At 42.1% G+C, this 19,422-nt stretch overlaps 1 protein-coding gene across 3 annotated transcripts in view; it reads right to left on the bottom strand.

Annotated features, from left to right (window-relative positions):
- Positions 1-19,422, bottom strand: part of cadm3 (cell adhesion molecule 3) — an 84,049-nt gene that overhangs the window by 5,529 nt on the left and 59,098 nt on the right. For all 3 annotated transcript variants that reach the window (XM_020624701.1, XM_020624703.1, XM_020624702.1), the window contains exons 5-8: positions 18,913-19,050; positions 7,432-7,602; positions 6,722-6,812; positions 776-945 (exon numbers count right to left, since the gene is read on the bottom strand). In XM_020624701.1, coding sequence (XP_020480357.1) covers positions 776-945; positions 6,722-6,812; positions 7,432-7,602; positions 18,913-19,050 — 570 coding nt within the window. The remainder of the gene's footprint in view (positions 1-775; positions 946-6,721; positions 6,813-7,431; positions 7,603-18,912; positions 19,051-19,422) is intronic.

The following is a 19,422-nucleotide window of genomic DNA, read 5'->3' as shown; positions in this document are numbered from 1 at the left end:
GCAGGAATGGGCAAGCAAAACGCAACAATGGCCATGGATTGAACAAACACATAAAAGCGAAGGGAAAGAAGTGCAAAGACGAGCAAAAGCGGATGGATGGTAAGCGGTGGCATTGATGGCGGAGGTGGTTATGGTGGCGCAATTGGATGAGAAAAAAACAACAAACAAAAATGGGAGGGAAGAAACGAAAGAAAATCAGAAGAGAAAAAAGATGGAAGAAATACAAGCAAAGCCACAACAAAAGAAATAAAAACACTAAGAAACATAAAAGAGGAAGACATCCAACCCTTTTTGGTCTATATTTTAATTTTTTTATTGTAACACAAAATAACACATTTACAGGACATAACACAGAGGATGAAACAACAGACATTAACAAAGGAGACAAAGGGATTACTAAATTAAGTTGTGTGTGTGACAGTGTGTAGTGTGGGTGTATCCAACTCTATGCAGACTGATATTCAGTACACATTAAAGAAAAATAAAATGAAACTAAAAAATTAAGAAATTCGGGGGAGGGGAGGTAAATGTAAAAAAAGGGGGGGAGTAGGTCATATTTTCTGTTAATCTAGTTTGATTGATAGGTGTGATATACTTACGAATGCAGCATGGACAATGAGGACTAACAACAAGAGTACCAATAATGAACTAAAAGGAGCTGGTTATACTTTGTTTGTGGGAATATGCCTATATAAGTTCCCCTCTTCTCTACCTGTTCCCCACCACACATTCCTTTTCCCGTTTTTCCTTCTTTCTTTTCACTTGTTCTCGTTACCTTGCACACCGAGTGTGTACTCTCCCTGGCTTTTTCCGATGCTGTTGTGGGCGTGGCAGAGGTAGATGCCGTTATCTGATTTGTTGAGCATCTCGAAGTGCAAAAAAGCACCATCTTCTTTGGACAGTGGGGGGAGCTCTCCATCCTTCTTCTCCCAAGTGTAGGTGGGCCTGAAACAGGAGAGAAAAGGAGTGACAGAAAGAGTGAGAGTCCTGGTTTGAACTGTACGAGTAAAAAGTAAAAAAAAGAGGGGTGAAGTGATGAGGAGAAGGGATCTCTGACAAGTGAAGTGATGAGGAGAAGGGGTCGCTGACAAGCGCTGCAGTAGAAAGAAAAAGGTGAAATGATCAAGACTGACAGAGAAAGGAAAAAGAAAAAAATGGATGAAGGAGAGGGGAGGCTGGGAGGAATGAAGACAGAAAAAACAGAAATTAAAGGGGATCAAATAAAGAGAAAGATGGATGTTACAGTAAAAACAAAGAAGGGACTGAGGCAGAAGGAGAAGATGAATGATTAAAAAACAGAGCGGGGCGAGAACTGTTGCAGACAGTCAGTAAAATAACAGCAGAAAATGATGGAAAGAAGGATGAGGTTGGGAGGAATGCCACAGCTCCAAGAAGAAAAGAGATTAAAAGAAATGAAGACAACAGAACAAAGATCAGCATTTCAAATCAGCCTATGCTAAAAAATCCATTCTACATAACAGATTGTGTATGAGAGAGATAGCAAGACATGCCTTGATAAAAGAATCAATTATGTAAATGTGCAAGTCCTTAAGCGCTGTACAGTAATTACAATGATGGCAAGTCTGAATCGGGGACAGAACTGAATGTGCCGATCTGATTAATCGCTCGCTGAAATATGGAAAAACCCTCAGCGACACCTGAAGGTGCAATCTGTGGATTCACAACAACGGCCAGGTGGGGATTTGTACAGTAACTGTAAGGCTGAAAAAATACAGCTCTAAGACCGGGCTCCTTCAGACCCATATTTTAAAATCTAGCTAGATGATTCTGGGAAGCAAAACCTAAAGCTCTGCTTTTGCTGCTGGGCAAAATTCTTTAAGTGACTGAAAGCTAATAAGAAACATCGTCTAATCCCTCGACACCTGCTGCTGAGCAAACACTCGGGAACCTGTGGACATACTGGGAATTTTTAAATATGCGTCAGTTCGGGAATATAAATCCTAACAGTGCTAAAAAACAGAGCTCTTCTGTTCAATTAGCTGCACTGAGGCAAATAAAAGAAGATTATTCAACCATAAAGTGTTTAAAACAAGTGTTTCCTGACCATGTTTGGCTACACTGCAATAAAATATAACCAGCTATTGTATTACACCGCCTCCAAATGCTTCATAATATGCAATTAACTGAACAATTAACTTCACATTTACAGGCTGTAACTTGTGTAGTGTTATTAAACATAATGCTCAAAAGTCAATCTCTGTTATACAGCTGATTGTTTAAGTGCAGAAAGCTGACTGGTTGAACCACGGTGATAAATCCCATCATGCATGTCTAGAATGTGGCTCATTCTTGGCTATGACTTCTGCTTAGGTGGACACTTCTCATTTAGCTCACATGCATTACTAAACACAAAAGTCACAATACGCTTGAAGCCATTTTTCATTGCAATTATGACTAATTTGGTGCTGCACATTTCTCTCTCTAGCATCTGTAATCAGTCATGTTAAGGAATGAGCTTTTGTTAAATTATTATCATAAAATTTGTAAAGTAATGCAAATGTCTAAAACACTTATCTGTCATCTGATCCACATTTTTACAGTTAGCCTGGTGTTATTTTTTATTCTTCTTATTCTCAACAAATCCCTGCATTAGACCAACTCTCATTACAACAGCAGGAGATAAACAAGACTGGCCATCTAACAAGAAACACGGCACCCGGTGCAGCCATGTGGTTCACTGGTGTGTGTTTAATAGTTTCTGGACAACACCTGAGCCTCTGTGGCACAGAGTTATACACTTATCATGCCTTAGTCGCACAAGTCCTACTTGTTAGCAGGATCAATTCATTGTTTGTTTCGGTCTTTTCATGGGATTTGTGAAGTAAGAATGTCCATATGGTCGGCCTTATCCTTTAACAGACTCCTGTTACATGTCACCGGCTGTTTTCTAACCACGGCCGACCTCGCACATTTAAGGAAGCTTGCACGCAGTAAGACAAAATTATATAAGGCTTTTAAGCTGTAAATGAGTTGAGTGAACAGTCTTTGGGAGTTTAACTTGGTTACCTCAAGAACAGAAATGTGATGCGATTGCGAGCACTCCCCAGTCGTGCTGATCGAATAAATGAGAAACATAATAGAATGTAGAGTATGAAATCCTCTCTCGGGTAACAGAAAGCTGCTGCTGCCAGGCGTCAAGGAAACCCAGTATAGAACTTGATACAGTAAGTTATTCTTATAAGCCTGACAGGATGCAACCACGGAGAATATAGTGTGTATCATGGAGTGGAGTGTGATGTTCATTGAGTTTGAATGGGGGGCAGCTCCAGAGGGGGAGACGGAGCTGAGTGGCCGGGTGTGTCAGAGGGAAGGCGTTGTCACGGTGATTAGGTTTTGACTGACAGCTGCAGGGGCAACCTGTATCTGATTTGACTGGACACTAGCTGATCCACAAGCAGTGGTGCACATAGCTGAGCACACTCCTTTCTCTTGTTTGCTCTGTTACTCATTCGCTGCTTGTCACCAAATCTTTGTCTCCCTTCCACCCACGTTTTTCTCCCCTTCCCTCTACCTCTTGCTCTCTTGTCAGTTTGTTTTCCTCGCGCTGACATTTTTTTTGCGTGGGCCTTGCAGTTTCTCTCTTCTCCTCTTCTATAGCCTTGATTATTTACATGCAGCCTCTGCCACTCACACAGACACTATTATCTACAGCCTCTTTATGTAGTATGGGTTAAGTACATTTTTAGGATGAATGATCCCAGTGAGTGCTGAACCATGAACTCCTGCAACATCAGGGCCATTCTGAACTGCATGGAACCATTTATTACCATAATATGGCTACTTCTTATAGAGAACGTGAGCTAATGGATGCTGTCATCCACTGTGTCTAATTGTAACACGTGTAATACATAGGTATTCCCTGTGGGAAGCTGTAACAGAGGCACACTCCCCATGCCTTGCTTTTCTTCATTCTATAATTTATGGACTCTTGCTGTGTGTTAAAACATGTACTGTACATGTGACGACAGTCGCCTCCTCCTCCCCCGCCCTCTATCTGTTCCTCCTGCCAATCAAAATAACTGGCTGGTCTTATTCCTAGTCACTCCTGTGATGAGCTGAAGAGGGGGGATGAGGGGAGAGGGGAGAAAGGAGGGGGTGCCACGAGAGCAGAGTGGGAGGAAGAGGAGGAGGGACGGGGATTTCAGAAGGAAAAGGTGTGAGGATAGATAGAGCGCAGCTATAGGAAAGGACGGGGAGAAGGAGAGGAGGAATGACAAGACGGAGAGGAGTGAACGAGCTGTGAGTGACACATCGGTGCACAGAGACGCCCGATGATGGAGGTATGGAGCGAGGCAGGGGGAGGAGAGTGGATCGATAGGGCTGGTTGGCTAGAGGTTCATCTATAATGCAGAAAGGCCAGGGGAAAGAGAGTATTTGTGTGGGCAGGATTTAAGACATGGTTGCACTTTGTTTCTGCGTGTGTGTTTGTGGGTATCAGGAAAACTGTGCACACTGTATCAGTGAAAGCGAGAGCTTGTACGTGCAAGTGTTTTCACTAACTGTGCTTATGTACCTGTCATGTTAGAACAAGTGACTACGTGGAAGAGAACACCTCAGGAAATTGAACATGTTAGTGTGTAACTGCACACAAGTGTTGTTTTGTGTTTATGTACAGACTGTCAGTGCTGCTACCTGCCTGTAGGTGTGTGTGTGTGGTGTGTGTGTGTGTGTGTGTGTGTGTGTGTTTGTGCGTTTTTAAGGAATTTTTTGTTTTAAGGTTGCGGACCTGTTGTGTAACTTGACACCTTTTCAGTAACTAAATGTATATATGTGTCTGCTTCTTCTGTGCTGTCTAAAATCTGCAGAGACCCTCTGTGTGACCAGAGAGAAAGCTGTGATTAGAGTAAGAGCCAAGGTTTCTCTCAGTGCATGTTTTAGTAGGAGAAAAACAGGCCAACTTGCTGGAGGAGGAAGCATTTATTTGAGTGATGCTGTGTTCTGTCTGTGGAGTCATCAAGGTCATGGCATATCCAATGCGGTAAAGCTGGAGACTCGATTTTTTTTTTTTTTTTTTTTCCCTCAAGCCAGTCCAGTCACCAGTTTTATCACGTTGGAGATGTTTGGTTATGAATATACAGTCTAACCAAAACTGTCCTCACCAGAAAAATGCTGGAAAACATTTACTGGTTCACAAGTTGTGACTTCTTCAGCGCCCTGACAATAAGGCAGGAGCACCGTGGTGTTGGTGCTTCCCACCATCAGTGCTGGTTTCTTCTAACCATGACAACTGTCCTTCTCTAAACCTACAGTAACCAAGTAGTGAGAGAGTTGTTTAAACTTAACAAAACCTTAGCCATAGAGGTGACAGATCAGAAAAATTGAAAACGTTTTGTCAGTGATGGTCCATTTGTTGGTAAACCCTTCAGTGAAGCAGATTTGAGAACTGTATTTAGAGGTTGTGGCTGTACCGGTGTTAATTTTGTTAAGACAAAAAATATTCATTGATGAAACTAAAACTAAATAAAAAGTAACATTTGAAAACAAGACAAAATGTTTTACATATTTCATCAATGAATAAAAAGTAAAGGATAATGTGAAAGTCATGAAGCAACAACCTGCCACATCTGTGGTGCTGATCAGTAAAAGCGTTTCCTCCACCAGCCAAAATATCTCCTCTTCAGGAGTTCAATTAGCTGCTTGATGTGTTTCACTACCGTCTCACATTCAGTAACGTTCTGTCTTTGGTCTTAGTGCTTCCTGGAAGAAACAGGTTTATGAATCATGTTCATCCAGTCCAGAGACCCGCTGGGTCACACCAGGGAAATGCAGCAGCATGGCGTATGAAACGGGACGATGATTTAACGTGAAACGCTGTAGATGTAGATGTAACAGTAACGTTCCTTTCAGTCAGATATCTTTTGTGTTGCTATCAGTCGGGTCCAGGATTAATATGGACAGTCAACCATAAATCATCTTGTTCGCTGCAGAGATCTCACTGTTTTAATGTTATCTGAAGATTTAGCGTCACCCCTCAGGCTGAACCCAGTGAAGAAGATTTTAGTACAAATGTGAGCGAGTCCAACTTCTGCAGAGCAGAGGGACACTCTGTGAATAAAACAGCTTTCCACAAACCTCACAAAAGACAGGAACATTGTGTAATGGTACACAACCAGGATGAAGAAGATATAGCCTACAGTAAATATTAAAAAGGCTGCTTAAAAATGGTGAAAACCTGAATAAAATGTATTCAGTTTTTATTGATTAAAACTAGACTGAAACTAACAAAAAATCAAAAGACTAAAAACTGACTAAAACTAAGATGCATTTTCATCAAAAGACTGAGACGAAATCAAATTCAGGCGTCAAAATTAACACTGCATAATACACCACATGAACCCTGTTTGTACTGGTTGGTTCTTGCATATAAAACATCTATTTTTATGTCTTCTAAGCTGAGATTCCTGTCAAATCTGAGCATTTATTCCCTAATTTCGCTATTTACTGGCACAGACAGGGAAACCTTGGTTACACTGCAAACTGCCTGAAAATGGTACAACATGGCCAAGGTTTATAAAGGATATTGTTTGGAAATAATGCTGTGATCCAGTCACTTATAGTTATATGAAACAAAACAGTAGTCATGTCTTTGTGAATGTGATTAAGTCCAGGGTTTGTAATTGTGTATGTGTGAAGGTGTGCACATGGTGTCTAGTATATACATGCATATGGACAGGCGTGGTGTGAGTCAGGGATGTCTTACTCGGGGTTGCCGTTGCCCAAACACTGAAGGTAAAACTTCTCTCCCTCTCTGGGCAGGTTGCTCTCGGCACGGATGTCCACATTAGGGGAATCTGTATGTGGACGACAAAACACACACAAATACACACACAGACACAGTGTAATTACACAACACAGGACTCATAACCATACAGCCATGCACAAGGCGCCGACAGCCTCATTCCCCCGTCTCCATCTATTCCCATTGGCAGCCTGTAGGCGTCACCATCTCTCTGCCTCTGACAATGACATAACCCCTTACACAACATTGTTTTCCCTCAGCAGTGCAGTGCAGGCAACACCCACAGGGTGGCAGCACCGACACAGAGTCCAGTGTGGCTCCCTTTATAGTTTCATTTAAGATGATAACCTGCTGTTCTTATCCACTGTGACTCAACTCTGGGCAAGTGCACCGGCAGAGGAAGGTTAAATTCCTCTGTGGTCATTGTTACTGGTGGCTACTGTGAAATTACTGGTGCAGAGGTCAAACTACAGGAAGGAAGGAAGAAATGTGCCTATAATGCTCAACAGAAGAGAAGAACAATGCAGGAATAATATCCAGGGCAAACTGAGGTGTTACTTTACACTTCCTTCTTACATCTATCTGTCTGTCCTCTATTCTCCCTCTTGTCCCCCAGCATCCTCTCTGTTTCACCGCTCTCACCACTTCCCTCCATTTCCCAGTCGACTCACACAACACCCGCAGAGCCTGCTCACTCCTCTTTTCCCCGTGGGTGAGAGAGGGATGGTGGACAGCGCAGGTGATGAAGGCGTTGTTGTCGCTGCGGCTCACGTTGAGGGTGAGCTCCCTGCTCACATTGTACGTAGGGCTGTCTGGAATGGACTCCACCACTTCTGGATGCCCTGAGGTGAAGAGGGACAAGAAGGGTGGGGGGGGGGATGGTCAAGAGGAAGGTGTTTGCATCTTAACAAGGGACTGGCACAATACAGATAAAAAATAATACACACTACACAATAGCTGTGAGACAGAAAAAGTGGTGGTTTCATCTTGTAGAACTGTAGAGAACTGCAATGTCTCCCATTTGTTCCCACTGGATGAAAATGTGTTTTGTGTGCACTTGCCTTGTGCCCCTGGGGATTTTATGTTTGCCATTTATTATTATATGCCACATATACTGTCCGACAACACATTTCCACACATTTTTATAGCAATACCAAACCTTTTATATCCCTGAAAGAGTCTGTTTTTTCTGCTGACTCATTCTGTGATGTATTCATTCTCTCTATCCAACAAAACTTTCCATCATATAGCATCTGAAACTCCATCTAGGACATTCAGAAGTAACTGAATCTGATCTGTCCAGTAGCCAGTCAACAGAAAAATAATCAGCAATTTCTATTACAGATCAACGTTTGAAGTCCTTAATCAAGCTAAACTGCCAGTTTCTCAAATGTGAGGATTTGCTGCATTTCTCTGTCACTGTACATTGAATACAGAGGTGGAGAGTTACTAAGTACATTTACGGCATGGTGTTACAGTGGTTGGTGCTGTCACCTCACAGCAAGAACGCTCCAGGTTTGAAACCCGGCGCCTTTCTGCGTGGAGTTTGCATGTTCTTCCTGTGCCTACGTGGGTTCTCTCCGGTACTCCGGCTTCCTCCCACAGTCCAAAGACATGCAGTTTTGGTTAGGAGTGTGTGTGGTTGTCTGTCTCTAAGTGTCAGCCCTGTGATAGACTGGCGACCTGACCTGGGTGGACCCTGCCTCTCCCCCAGTGTCAGCTGGGATTTGTTCCAGCCCCCTGTGACCCTTGTCAGGATAAGCGGTATCGATAACGGATGCATGGAATACAGTATCAAAAAGACTTTCATGATCCCCGGTGGTAAATTCACAAGCTACCCAGCAGTATGTGAAGTACTTCAACTTATAGGCATATAAGGCAGTTAAAATCAGCTCCGCCGTTACTAGCTGCAACACTAAATGTGATGTAACAGAGTATTTTGACACTGTGGTATTGCTACGTTTACTTAAATAAACAAACAGAGTAGTTTTTCCACCACTGACTGAATACCTTTGGGGTACCGGTGTCAGCTGGCATTGGCTCCAGCACCCCCACGACCCTTGTTAGGATAAGTGGTATAGATAATGTATGGATGGATGATTGTACATTCTGCTGCAACATCCTTGTTCATGAGGAGACATAAAAAGTTATTTCACGGGAGCCTCAAAGCTACAAAATTCACTCTTGCGTGTTGGCAGCTCCAAATAGCGGCGAGAGTTAACTGACAATTTTAGCTCCCTTCAGTGCCTACAACCTCAGTAATGTAACATCAGTAGGCCACACAGAGCACACTCATGTTTACTAACCAGGCCAGGCTGTGATGTTTCATGCTGAAGGACACCAAAGGGATGCAAGAGGCTAAAGATCCAATGCAGCTAAGTCCAACGTTCTTTGGAGTCCCTTGCTCACTGTTGCTTAGGAGACAGCTTGCATTTCAGATGATGTGCTACCTACAGATAGAATTTATTCTGACAAGTAAACCATCTTAACTGCAATCTGTTGCTGCCATACTTTGCTATTTAAAGCAGTAGAACAGGTCTGTTTTTATAGTGTAAGATTTAAGTATTAACATGCACAGATTTTCATATAGACACTTTTCCCTTTGTGGCTGTTTCCATTTCTTTCCATTATTTTAAATTTCTGGCAGCAGCCATGGCAGCCTGTGCAGAATAAAAAGAGGAAAAAGAAATGCTGGGAAGGTGTAAGTGGGCCTGAGCAGTAGCACTACAGTTAGACAAAGTATGAAAGCATAAACACAGTGAAGACTATCATCCAGAGCTCCTACTCTATTGTAGGTAAAACACATCAAACCGGGTGGTCAGACCGTGAAAGTGGTTGGTGAATCTGTGAATCTTGTGGACCAGAACCTTATCAGATCCTCTTGCATGGACCAGCACACACACACACACACACACACACACACGAGCATAAGTGCATGTAGGTCAAGCTTATGAATAACATACACACAGAAGAGACAGAGACACTGGGAGGGACGTAGACTGGAACACACACATTGTTCCTCTGTCTCAGTCTTTCGCTCTCTCACTGAGATATTACAGACACACAGATATTATCGACACCTCCTCCCCCACCTCCAGAGATCTTCAAATACCACTGAATCTAATGACATCTCTCTTTTTATTACCATAACCAGTCCTCTGACCTGCAGAGAAAATTAGTTTACTTTCCAGGTGCATTTCAATAATCCTACGCCAGTCAAAGGAGTTTTTCGTCACTGTCTGTCTGTCTCTCTCTCTCTCTCTCTCTCTCTCTCTCTCTCTCTCTGCACACTCTATATAGCCTTTATTAAATACCATGGTTCTCCAAAGTCAGACTTGAATGAAGAGATCCTCTTTGTTGACTCACTGACTCCTGTGTACAGTATTTTTGAAACCACACAGTTGAGTTTTAATAAGGTTTTCAGGCCCGAGGGGTCACGGAACTGACTCAACACATTTGTTAAGGAAAAAATAAGATGCAGTCAGTTTAAGTGGTTTTTCCCAAGGCAGCAGTGATGCACATTTACCCATAATTCACATTTCCTCAGTTCATTATTAGATAATCAGGGTAGATTTGCGCGTCAGCTGCTATAAGTGAAGGAACAAGCAAATCGAACTGGAAAGCAGTAACAGTTTGTGTTACACTAAATTACATAGCAGTTAAAAAAATTCTGCCTCCTGAAGGGTCAATATAGTCAAATTACAAAGCTATATACTTATTTTATACAAGCAGATATTTCTCGTTTTTTCTTTTACAGGGTTTTGACATATTTCACTCTACAATGGAGCTAAGTGGAATCTCAGCTGTGTTGTGTGAGAGTTCAGCACTGACAGAAACAGTCTCCTTATTATTCTGGAAGGTTTTTATATTGTTTGCTCCAATGGAAACGGTTCCCCATGTATTTTTGTAGACTATCCAGAGTAAACAGGATGTTGTTTCTGGAAACAGAGGTTGTAGTTGATTTTTTTAAAATATAATTTTTGAACACTGTGAGCATCAAAAACAAAATATCACTGTGGTGGGCACAAATCTGGGAGAAGTCTTGAAGCCTAGACAAATGCACTGACTGCAAGGCCAGATGTATTTTGGGTGAACTGACCCTTCAAGTGTTTTGAAGCAAATTTTCCATTATTTTGTATTAACAGTGGCTTCAGTACGAAAAGGATCACTGTCACTGGTAGAACCATCAGAAAAAAAAAACCTGGGTGTCATAATGGATAGCAAATATAAAATGGATAAACAAAGTAATTCTCTGGTCAGAGCGAACTGTTTACTGTAGGTCTTTTCCTTTCTTGACATGATTTTGAAAAGGTCATCCACTTTTTTATTTCAAATTGTTTGGACTACGCTCATGCACTTTATACTGGGGTCTGCCAGTCCTCACTAAACCGCCTCCAACTTGTCCAAAATGCTGCTGCTCGTTCGTTAACTGGTACTGGTCAAAGAGAAAGTATTATGCCTGTGTTGGTGTCCCTCTGCTGGTTACCTGTTCATTTCAGAATCCAGTTTAAAATCTTGTTGATGGCTTTTAAAGCACTTGATGAGTTAGCTCCGCTATATCTCTCTGACCCTTTAAAGCTCTACTGTCCTCCCGGACCTCTCAGATCTACTGATCGCTTGCTTTGGCTGATCCTTTTACCATACTTAAAAGTCGAGGTGACCGTGGTTTGGCAATTACAGCCCCAAAACTCTGGAATGAGCTGCCTTTACATATTAGATCAGCTCCACTGGTTATGATCTTTAAATCTCAATTTAAAACATTTCACTGTGCTAAGGCATTCGGCTCAGTTTAAATTAAATTTTCTTTCTTTTCCAGTATTTCCTCCTAATATAGTTTTGGACAGCTTTAGATAGGCTACTGTATTTTTAGACTGCCTACCGTTTTATGTTTTTAAATTTCCCTTTCCATGTACATATATTCTTCTAAACAGACCTATAGTTTTAGTGTTTGCTTTGTTATTTTCTGTATTGTGTTGTTATATTATTCTGTCATAGTGTCATAGTTATCTTGTAAAGCACTTTTGTCAACTGTTGTTGTTTTTAAATGCGTTATATAAATAAACTGACAATGGTTTTGGCATTGGCCTGTCTCTGGCTCTGCAGAGCTTTTCATTGTTTTGGTTTCCCAGCATGCAACTGGACCAATCTGGTTCCCTCTCACCACTCCTGGAGCATTAATTGACAAACCTGCTGTATGCTACTGCTCCAACAGCAAACAGCAGACAAAGTTAGAGATAAGCTGGCTGAGCATACCGGAGCATTTAAATTTCCATCAGGAGTTAGTGCTGAACGAGTACAGAGCTAAAAGAAAGCCACCGCTGAACTTACATTATTCAGATGGACACAAATCTGAGTCCAAACCAATGCTGCCTCATATCTGCCAGACATGTGAAGAGGCAAATGTTTTCTCACACCCTTCACATATCAACTTTATGAGCTCATAATATGTAAATGTTGGTTGCAGCTTGTTTGCTCTGAACCCAAGTGGCCAAAACAACCAGTTCATTTATGTTCAATATATGACTTCAGTACAGTGAAGCCAGGTCAGGACTTAACATAGTCATTCATTAGTATTACCAACAATTACAAAAGTTCACAGAAGTTCACAAAAATGCCAAATCATTACAAAAACATGTGCCATTAAAGATCGCAATGACTGATAAATCATTAAAAATAAATATTAATATTCAATTATATTCTTCCAGTATTACCATCCTTCTTTAATATTTAAGCTCAACTATACTCCAGCACCTGTTAAATATTTTATGGTATTCCCAAACATTTTTTTTAATTTATTTATTTTTATAAAACTCCTATTCCTCGAATAAAAAGGTGGGCAGTCTGCACATTCTTCAGACTTACTTCCCCCAAGGTGGTGATGTGATGCAGATGAGGTGCTGGAGCTGCTGATGCTTCAACCCTCAAGCGTACAATCCACCATAAAACAAGTTTATTAGGAGAATCAAACAACTGGATGCAGCAATTACTGCATGCAACGTGTTTGGGCCTTTAAGTGTGGAGAAGTGGGCTTGTGGCCATAAGTTCTGGATTAGAGCTGAAACGATTAGTCAGTTAATCGATTAGTGGATGGAACCAAGATCCTTTAGCCAATTAATGGGTTGTAAAATATTGTTTTTATAAGGCAAGAAATCAATCTGCCAGAGGAATGCGATATTTTGGCTTATTTTTAACATTCAGCTTGTGAAACATGACAAATGTAAAGCTTGAGCCAAGGAAAGTTTGATTTGTGTGTGAAGTTGCCTTTCCAAAATATTGTGTTTTAAGTTGAAAAAATACCTAAATGCAATAAACACAAATAAAAAATTATTGCAGTAAATCCTTTTGTGGTCTTTCCTAAGCACCCACCACTTTATACACAATTTCTTTATTCTGTATATTTTTTCAAGACATCTATCAAGTACAAATGCTCATCATCATCTGGGTAATACTTTTCAAAAGGTAAGATTTGTAACTGTTCTCTATTTCACATCATGTATCTGTTGTTCAGACAAAGCAATCAAGCTGAAGACCTTCTCAAACACTGACATTTTACTGCTTTTATTGAATGTCGCTGGGTTGGACAAAACAAGCAATTTAAACACTCTGAGCTCTGGTGAATGTTATGTACTTTTTCTTTCACTATATTTTGACAAAACTGTGCCAAAAAAACAACTAGTTGCAACTGTATTCTGGAATAAAACACAAATTAAAGGACCAGTTGAGTCAAACTGAAGTGAGTGAGTGAGTAAGTCAAACTCCTCCTTAATATCCAACAACAAGGCGTTTAGCCCCAGTTACTCCATCAAAAGCAGAAGACTACTTGGCATTACAGAGGTGTGAAAATCTAACTGTGCGTAGACAGTAATACTTGGTTTAACACGGCCCTGCGCGTGCAGCAAAAGCCCTTACCTGCGTAGAGGGACAGTTTTAATACGATCAAAACCGTCATCAAGTTTAAGCTCACATCAGATTACGGCCAGTAAAAATGTTCAGGCCTCACTTGAGCATTCATATGAGTCCTGCACTGTTGCTCACACACAGGCAACTTAAAGATGGCACACTCTGTGCTCTGGAAATGTGGCAGAATCCACAGTTTCTTGACATTTTATAAACCTATTTTAATCTATTAATCAAAACGAAAATGTGACAAATGAATCAGCGATCAAAATTAGCATTACTTATAGTCCCAGATTTGTTCCATTTGCCAATGTTCTGTGATTATGGTTGAAATGACCTGAATTTATTCATATCTGAAAGGGTGTAAATGACAAGTCCTGACCATGTGAGAATGGTTTCTTATGTTAACACAGATCATCTCAGTCCTACCTCCTTTCCCAACACCCTTCTCCTCCCAAAGCTACCTCCTGGCTTCTTTGCAAAATGCAGCTGATTATAGGATATACAGTACAGTATGCACTTTTACTTACAGGACTTTACAATTTGCAAATTGTGTTGCTGCTTTTATAAGGATGTGGATACTTCTTGCACCTCTGTCTCCAGTGCCCCTCTCTGCCTCATCTCTTACTTTACAGTAGTTCATATGGACACACGCCCATGTACCCTTCGCCATCCGCCCCACGTCCTGCATTATGACAATTTGGGTCTGTATTCAGCCGGTGTGGACTTAAGTGCCATCATAAATCCCCATTATCCCCAGTCCAATACATCGATGTCACCAAATGATCCATAGGCCTCTCACACAGTACAACTAATACAGTCTTCAAAGCTCTTAGCCTTTCATTCTTCTCAATTACCACTCCCCTTCCTGCACTCTTTGGCTCTCCGTTTCTCCCCTCCTTTCCCCACTCTCTCTATCTAAATCCTCTTTCCGGATTTCTCTTTCCATTTCATCAGCCTTCCCTCCCTTTTTCTCCCCTCTCTCCTGTTGCGTTCTCAGTCCCCTCTTCTTTAAAACTGGTCCCATTTCACTTCATCCTCTCCCCCCAGTCTGCTCTCGCACTCAGCTGCAAAGCCGTGGTTTTCTTAATTCCCCTTCTGCTCTCTTTCTCCTTCGGTCTCTCTTCCCTCAGCTCTTTAGAGTTTCCATTACTCTCCCAGTGTCCTCGCAAGTCGCTCCGTCTATTTTTATGCATGTGCACTCTCGCTCATTTACTCACTCCCTCTCTGTTCTCTGTTTTCTCAGCAGCCCCTCACTGTCGCTTTCTTGATACAGGGCGTTTCTCTCTCACACATTCTCTCCCTCTCTCTCTCTCTCTCTCTACATCTGTGTCGCCCTCATTCCCCACTCTCTCGCCTTTTCTTTCCTTTTACTGTCAGTAAAGCTGTCACAGAAGCAGTGAACAGCAGTCTATGGGCTCATCTTTCCAACATACACACACACGCAGGCTACAACCGCATGAATGAGAAGTGTAATAATAGCACGCTGACCTGTGGCAAGCTTCCGCTATCTATCCCGAGATGAGCACTGTGTGACAGTCTGTGTGTGATTATCATCTGTCCATTACAGAGTGTTGGTGTCTTAAACCAAGGGTGTGTGTGTGTGTGCGTCAGAGGGTGTGTGTTGCTCCGGCTATGACTGATTGGTGTTGTGCGATGTCAGGACAGCCGGGTGAGGCCTCGAACACACCATCATTCACATTGAGTTTATCACCTTCAAATCTCTCTCGTCTGTCTCTATTTCTCCCCCTTTTTTAAAGGGTCAGTTCACCCAAATTACAAAAACAGAACAAATGTGTCTGTCACTTTGGATGCAATTTTGTCACCGGAGACGACAGGTGATTCATCCAAACCTGGGATTATCAGTGACAGGGATTTTTTAAATTAACATTCAGGGCCATTTAAAAAACATTATTCTGCAATGGGAAAGATCATGACTTTGGAAGACAAACTATGATCAAACTAGTACTAATTTTATATATGCTGTTTAGGTGATCAGTCATGACTCAGGCATATGAAAGCAGCTCCCAAGCTCCTCTCCTGTGGAACCAGGTCCCAGTTTGGGTTTGGGATGCAGACAGCCTCTCTACCTTTTAGGATTAGGGTTAAAACTTTCCTCTTTGATCAAGTTTACACTTAGGGCTGGCTCATGTGACCCTGAGCCTTCCCTCAGTTAGAGCATGCTGTTATCAGCCTAGACTATAGACTGCTGGTGGTCTTCACACAATGCTCTGAGCACCTCCCCTCCGGTCCTTTCTCCTCTCCTCTGTCCTCTCTTTCCATGCATGTATATGCCACCATTACACATCACTGTGTGTCTCCTCTCCCCCGTAGTGTGTCCTCTGTCTCCCCCTGTACCTTTCTGTAGGTCACCCTGGTTCCAGAGCCAGGGTGACCTGTTTCTGATGAGTCACCAGCCACATCAACCTGCCCAGTGTTTGATTGTTTATGGTTCTGTTTGTTGTGTCTTGTTGCTTCTCTTTTCTTTTCTCTATCCTCTGACCACTCACCCCAACCGGTCAAGACAGAGTATATCAGGCGTTTCTTCCACTAAAGGGAGTTTTTCCTGCCTGCGGCCGCTTACTGGCCATTTGCTGGGTTTTCCCTCTGTGATACTGTAAGGTGTAGACCTTACTATGTAAAGCTCCCTGATTACTGTTGTGAGTTGGCGCTATACAAATACTGTACACTAGCATTGAACTGAATTAATGTCTGCTGTGGCTCTGGAGGGCATTTTACAAACTCTGAACTGGTGATAACTTATCTCAGCTTGGAAGTTTTGACAGAAAGCCTCTGTTACAAGCTGAGCCATTTCAGAGATAGGGGCCTTTATCAGACAGGGACGGTCTAATGAAATGCGTGGTCAAGTTGCAAAACGGTAAATGTATGAATGCAGGATTTATGGAGCTTGACCCATACAAGGGAGCAAAAGTCAGGGTCTGTCTTTTTCAGATCTGTCTCTTATGAGAGACCTTATAAATGTGCAACACTAATTGAACCCCTTTAAGGTGTGATTAAGGATAAGCAACATTTGCATAAGGAAAGAGAAAGATGGCAGTTACAGTGAAAAAGCAAACATTAATGGCAACCTTTATGACAGGAAACAAACACATTAAAGATGTGTTGCACACCCATCCAGCTCCCTGACCTGCACACTACACTCTGCAGTGGCATTGGATTCATTGGCAGAGGAGCTAAATCATGAAGTGCTGGTATGTCCAGTGTAAATCTAAATCCTGGGGAAAGGACTATTTACTTAGCAGAGGTAGTTCCTAGGAAAACTCTACAGTGAGGTTTGTGGGTAATCCAAAGTAATCACAACATTGGTGCTGGACAAACACGTTGCTGTTGAATTTTTGTAATGAAATTTTCCATTGTTGTAGTACCACACACAAACACAAAACTGCATTTGCTTCCATCTTATTGGAGTGTTGTCAGAAATCTTAACAGACAAAAAACCTACACAAATAATATGAGAACTCTTTGCATGGATAGATAACAGCTTTTTGCATTTAGAACTAATGCTTTTAACAAAAATCCAGTCTCTCTAAAAAGCAACAATCTCCACACTCCTTTTTCCCTCTGTCTCCTTTTTTTTTAGTTCAGCTGTAACAAAAGAACCAGATAATCTGTTCTCAGGCGGGCAGCTCTCCCATCCCTCCTCCTCTTTGTAGCTTTAGTCCATTCTTTCGATTCATTTCAGTCCATAATTATAGCAAACAACACTAACACTGCCAAGGCATCAGGACACAAGATGGGCACTTTTGCTTCACAAAGCCTGAGTGTCGCATTTTCACATCAATAAATCATTATCACATTATGTCATCATATTATAGTAGTATAAATACTGTAGAAAAGGTCAGTGTAAAGAAGATCCACCAGTCTAAACACTGCAGTTTACACAAAAAAGGATTTGGTGGGACATGGAGAGCTCTGCAGGCAGACAGGGGGCGCTGTTCTTCCAGTAGCTTAAAGCTTATAGCATTTATGGCAACGGCAGATGGTAGAAGGTGTGAAAGGGCAACAGAAACAACACTTCCAACATGTTTGTTCTGCTTGGTAAAGCAAAACAGAAAACCTCTGACTGACGAGGAAACACGAAGCAGGGGAGTTTATGGGAAACATGTTTGTAATTCGGAGAAATCCTACCACTGCCAGCGTAACTGGAGTGAGTCAGAGGCTGCCAATCGTCTCCCGGAGTTTCATTTTATCTGTTAAAGAAAGCCAGTTAATTTGTCCTCCTGTGACATTCTCTCTGCGCTCCCTTGCTCTTCCCTGCTCATTTCTCCTGTTTATCTGTAACAAAAGCCCAGTCATTCTGACCTCACGCAAAGCTCTCTCTATCTCTGTTTCTCTGTTCACCCTCATCCCTTCATCCTGTCCTCCACCCTGCTTTTTATTGCTGGATTCTGTCGTTATCCCTGGCTAGATCCAACCCAGATTATCTCCTGCTCTCTGTTGTGTCGCTCCCAACTGCAGATATGTTGCAGCTCAACGAATGACACACAATACTTGTGTGAATAAACGCTGCATCAACACACACACACACAAATACAGTAAAGTAAAAACACAAGCAGTTCCTGGATACATGCATAGGCACACATTTAGAGGATCAGGACATGAAGCAATGATGGGAAAGAGGAGCACAAACACACTCACAGCATGTTTCTGCACTCACACACACACACACACACACACACACACACACACACACACACAAGCAGCATGCTCTCATACGAGCATACGCAGGCACAGGTTTAGGACAACCAGAGAGACAGCAGGCAATGTGGCAAGGACACAATGCACACACAGCATGACCACACAAAGCTATGGCCTCACACATGCACACAATCGAAATCACACAAATTCCCATATGTGAGCCATACAATATGCACATACTGTACATTTGTGCATATTGTATGGCCATACATTCTAAGCACTGCTGGATCTCACACACACACTTAAACTCAAAGACAAACACACATACACCAGCAAAACTAAGCACTGCTGGATCTCACACATACACAGACACTTAAACCCAAAGACAAACACACATACACCAGCAAAAACCACATCCTTGCATCCTTACAGAACATCCCACAGTGCACTATGCACACACACACATAACCACGCCCATGCACTTTCTTACCACACACACACAGGTCCAGCAAGAGAACAACAGACACATCCAGTGCACATTTTCAGGCCCCACAATTCTCACACTGACAGACTCACAAAGCGATTGCATCTCTCACCGTTCAGCTCCTGGTCTCCTCGGTACCAGCGCAGGCTGGCAGGAGGTTTGCTGCCAGTACTGGTGCAGGTCAGGGTGATTTTGCCCCCCTCTGGCACGGCGTTCTCAAAGCCTGTGATCTGTGGTTTACCGGGCACACCTGGAGTGAGACATAGAGACATAAAGAGTTAGCGAGAGAGAACTTTTATGCTCAGCAAAAAAAAAAAAAAAAAAAGAAGTAGCAATGACTGAGGTACATTTATGTGCAATGATGTGGTGTATCAAATTGAGAAAAAAAATGTATCAACAGCAAAATCTGATACAGCGCCTTCAATATCAGAGAGCAGTTTGAATTCATTTGGTCAATGTTGAAAACTTTAACAAAATCCATCTGGGAGAAAGGCAATAATGCAGGTTTGCTGTGATTTGCAGCTAAAAGGGATCGTAGCCACTGCACAGCAGCTCAAATGTCCGTGTAGCTTGTTCATCCTGAACTTTTAGAGCCACCAGACTGTTTTTCTGCTCATGTGTT

This window comes from Monopterus albus, unplaced genomic scaffold, assembly GCF_001952655.1.
Source record: "Monopterus albus unplaced genomic scaffold, M_albus_1.0 scaffold335.1, whole genome shotgun sequence".
NCBI lineage: Eukaryota > Metazoa > Chordata > Actinopteri > Synbranchiformes > Synbranchidae > Monopterus > Monopterus albus.
The sequence above is the reverse complement of the archived record's forward strand: the minus strand, read 5'-3'. Positions and strand labels throughout refer to the sequence as shown.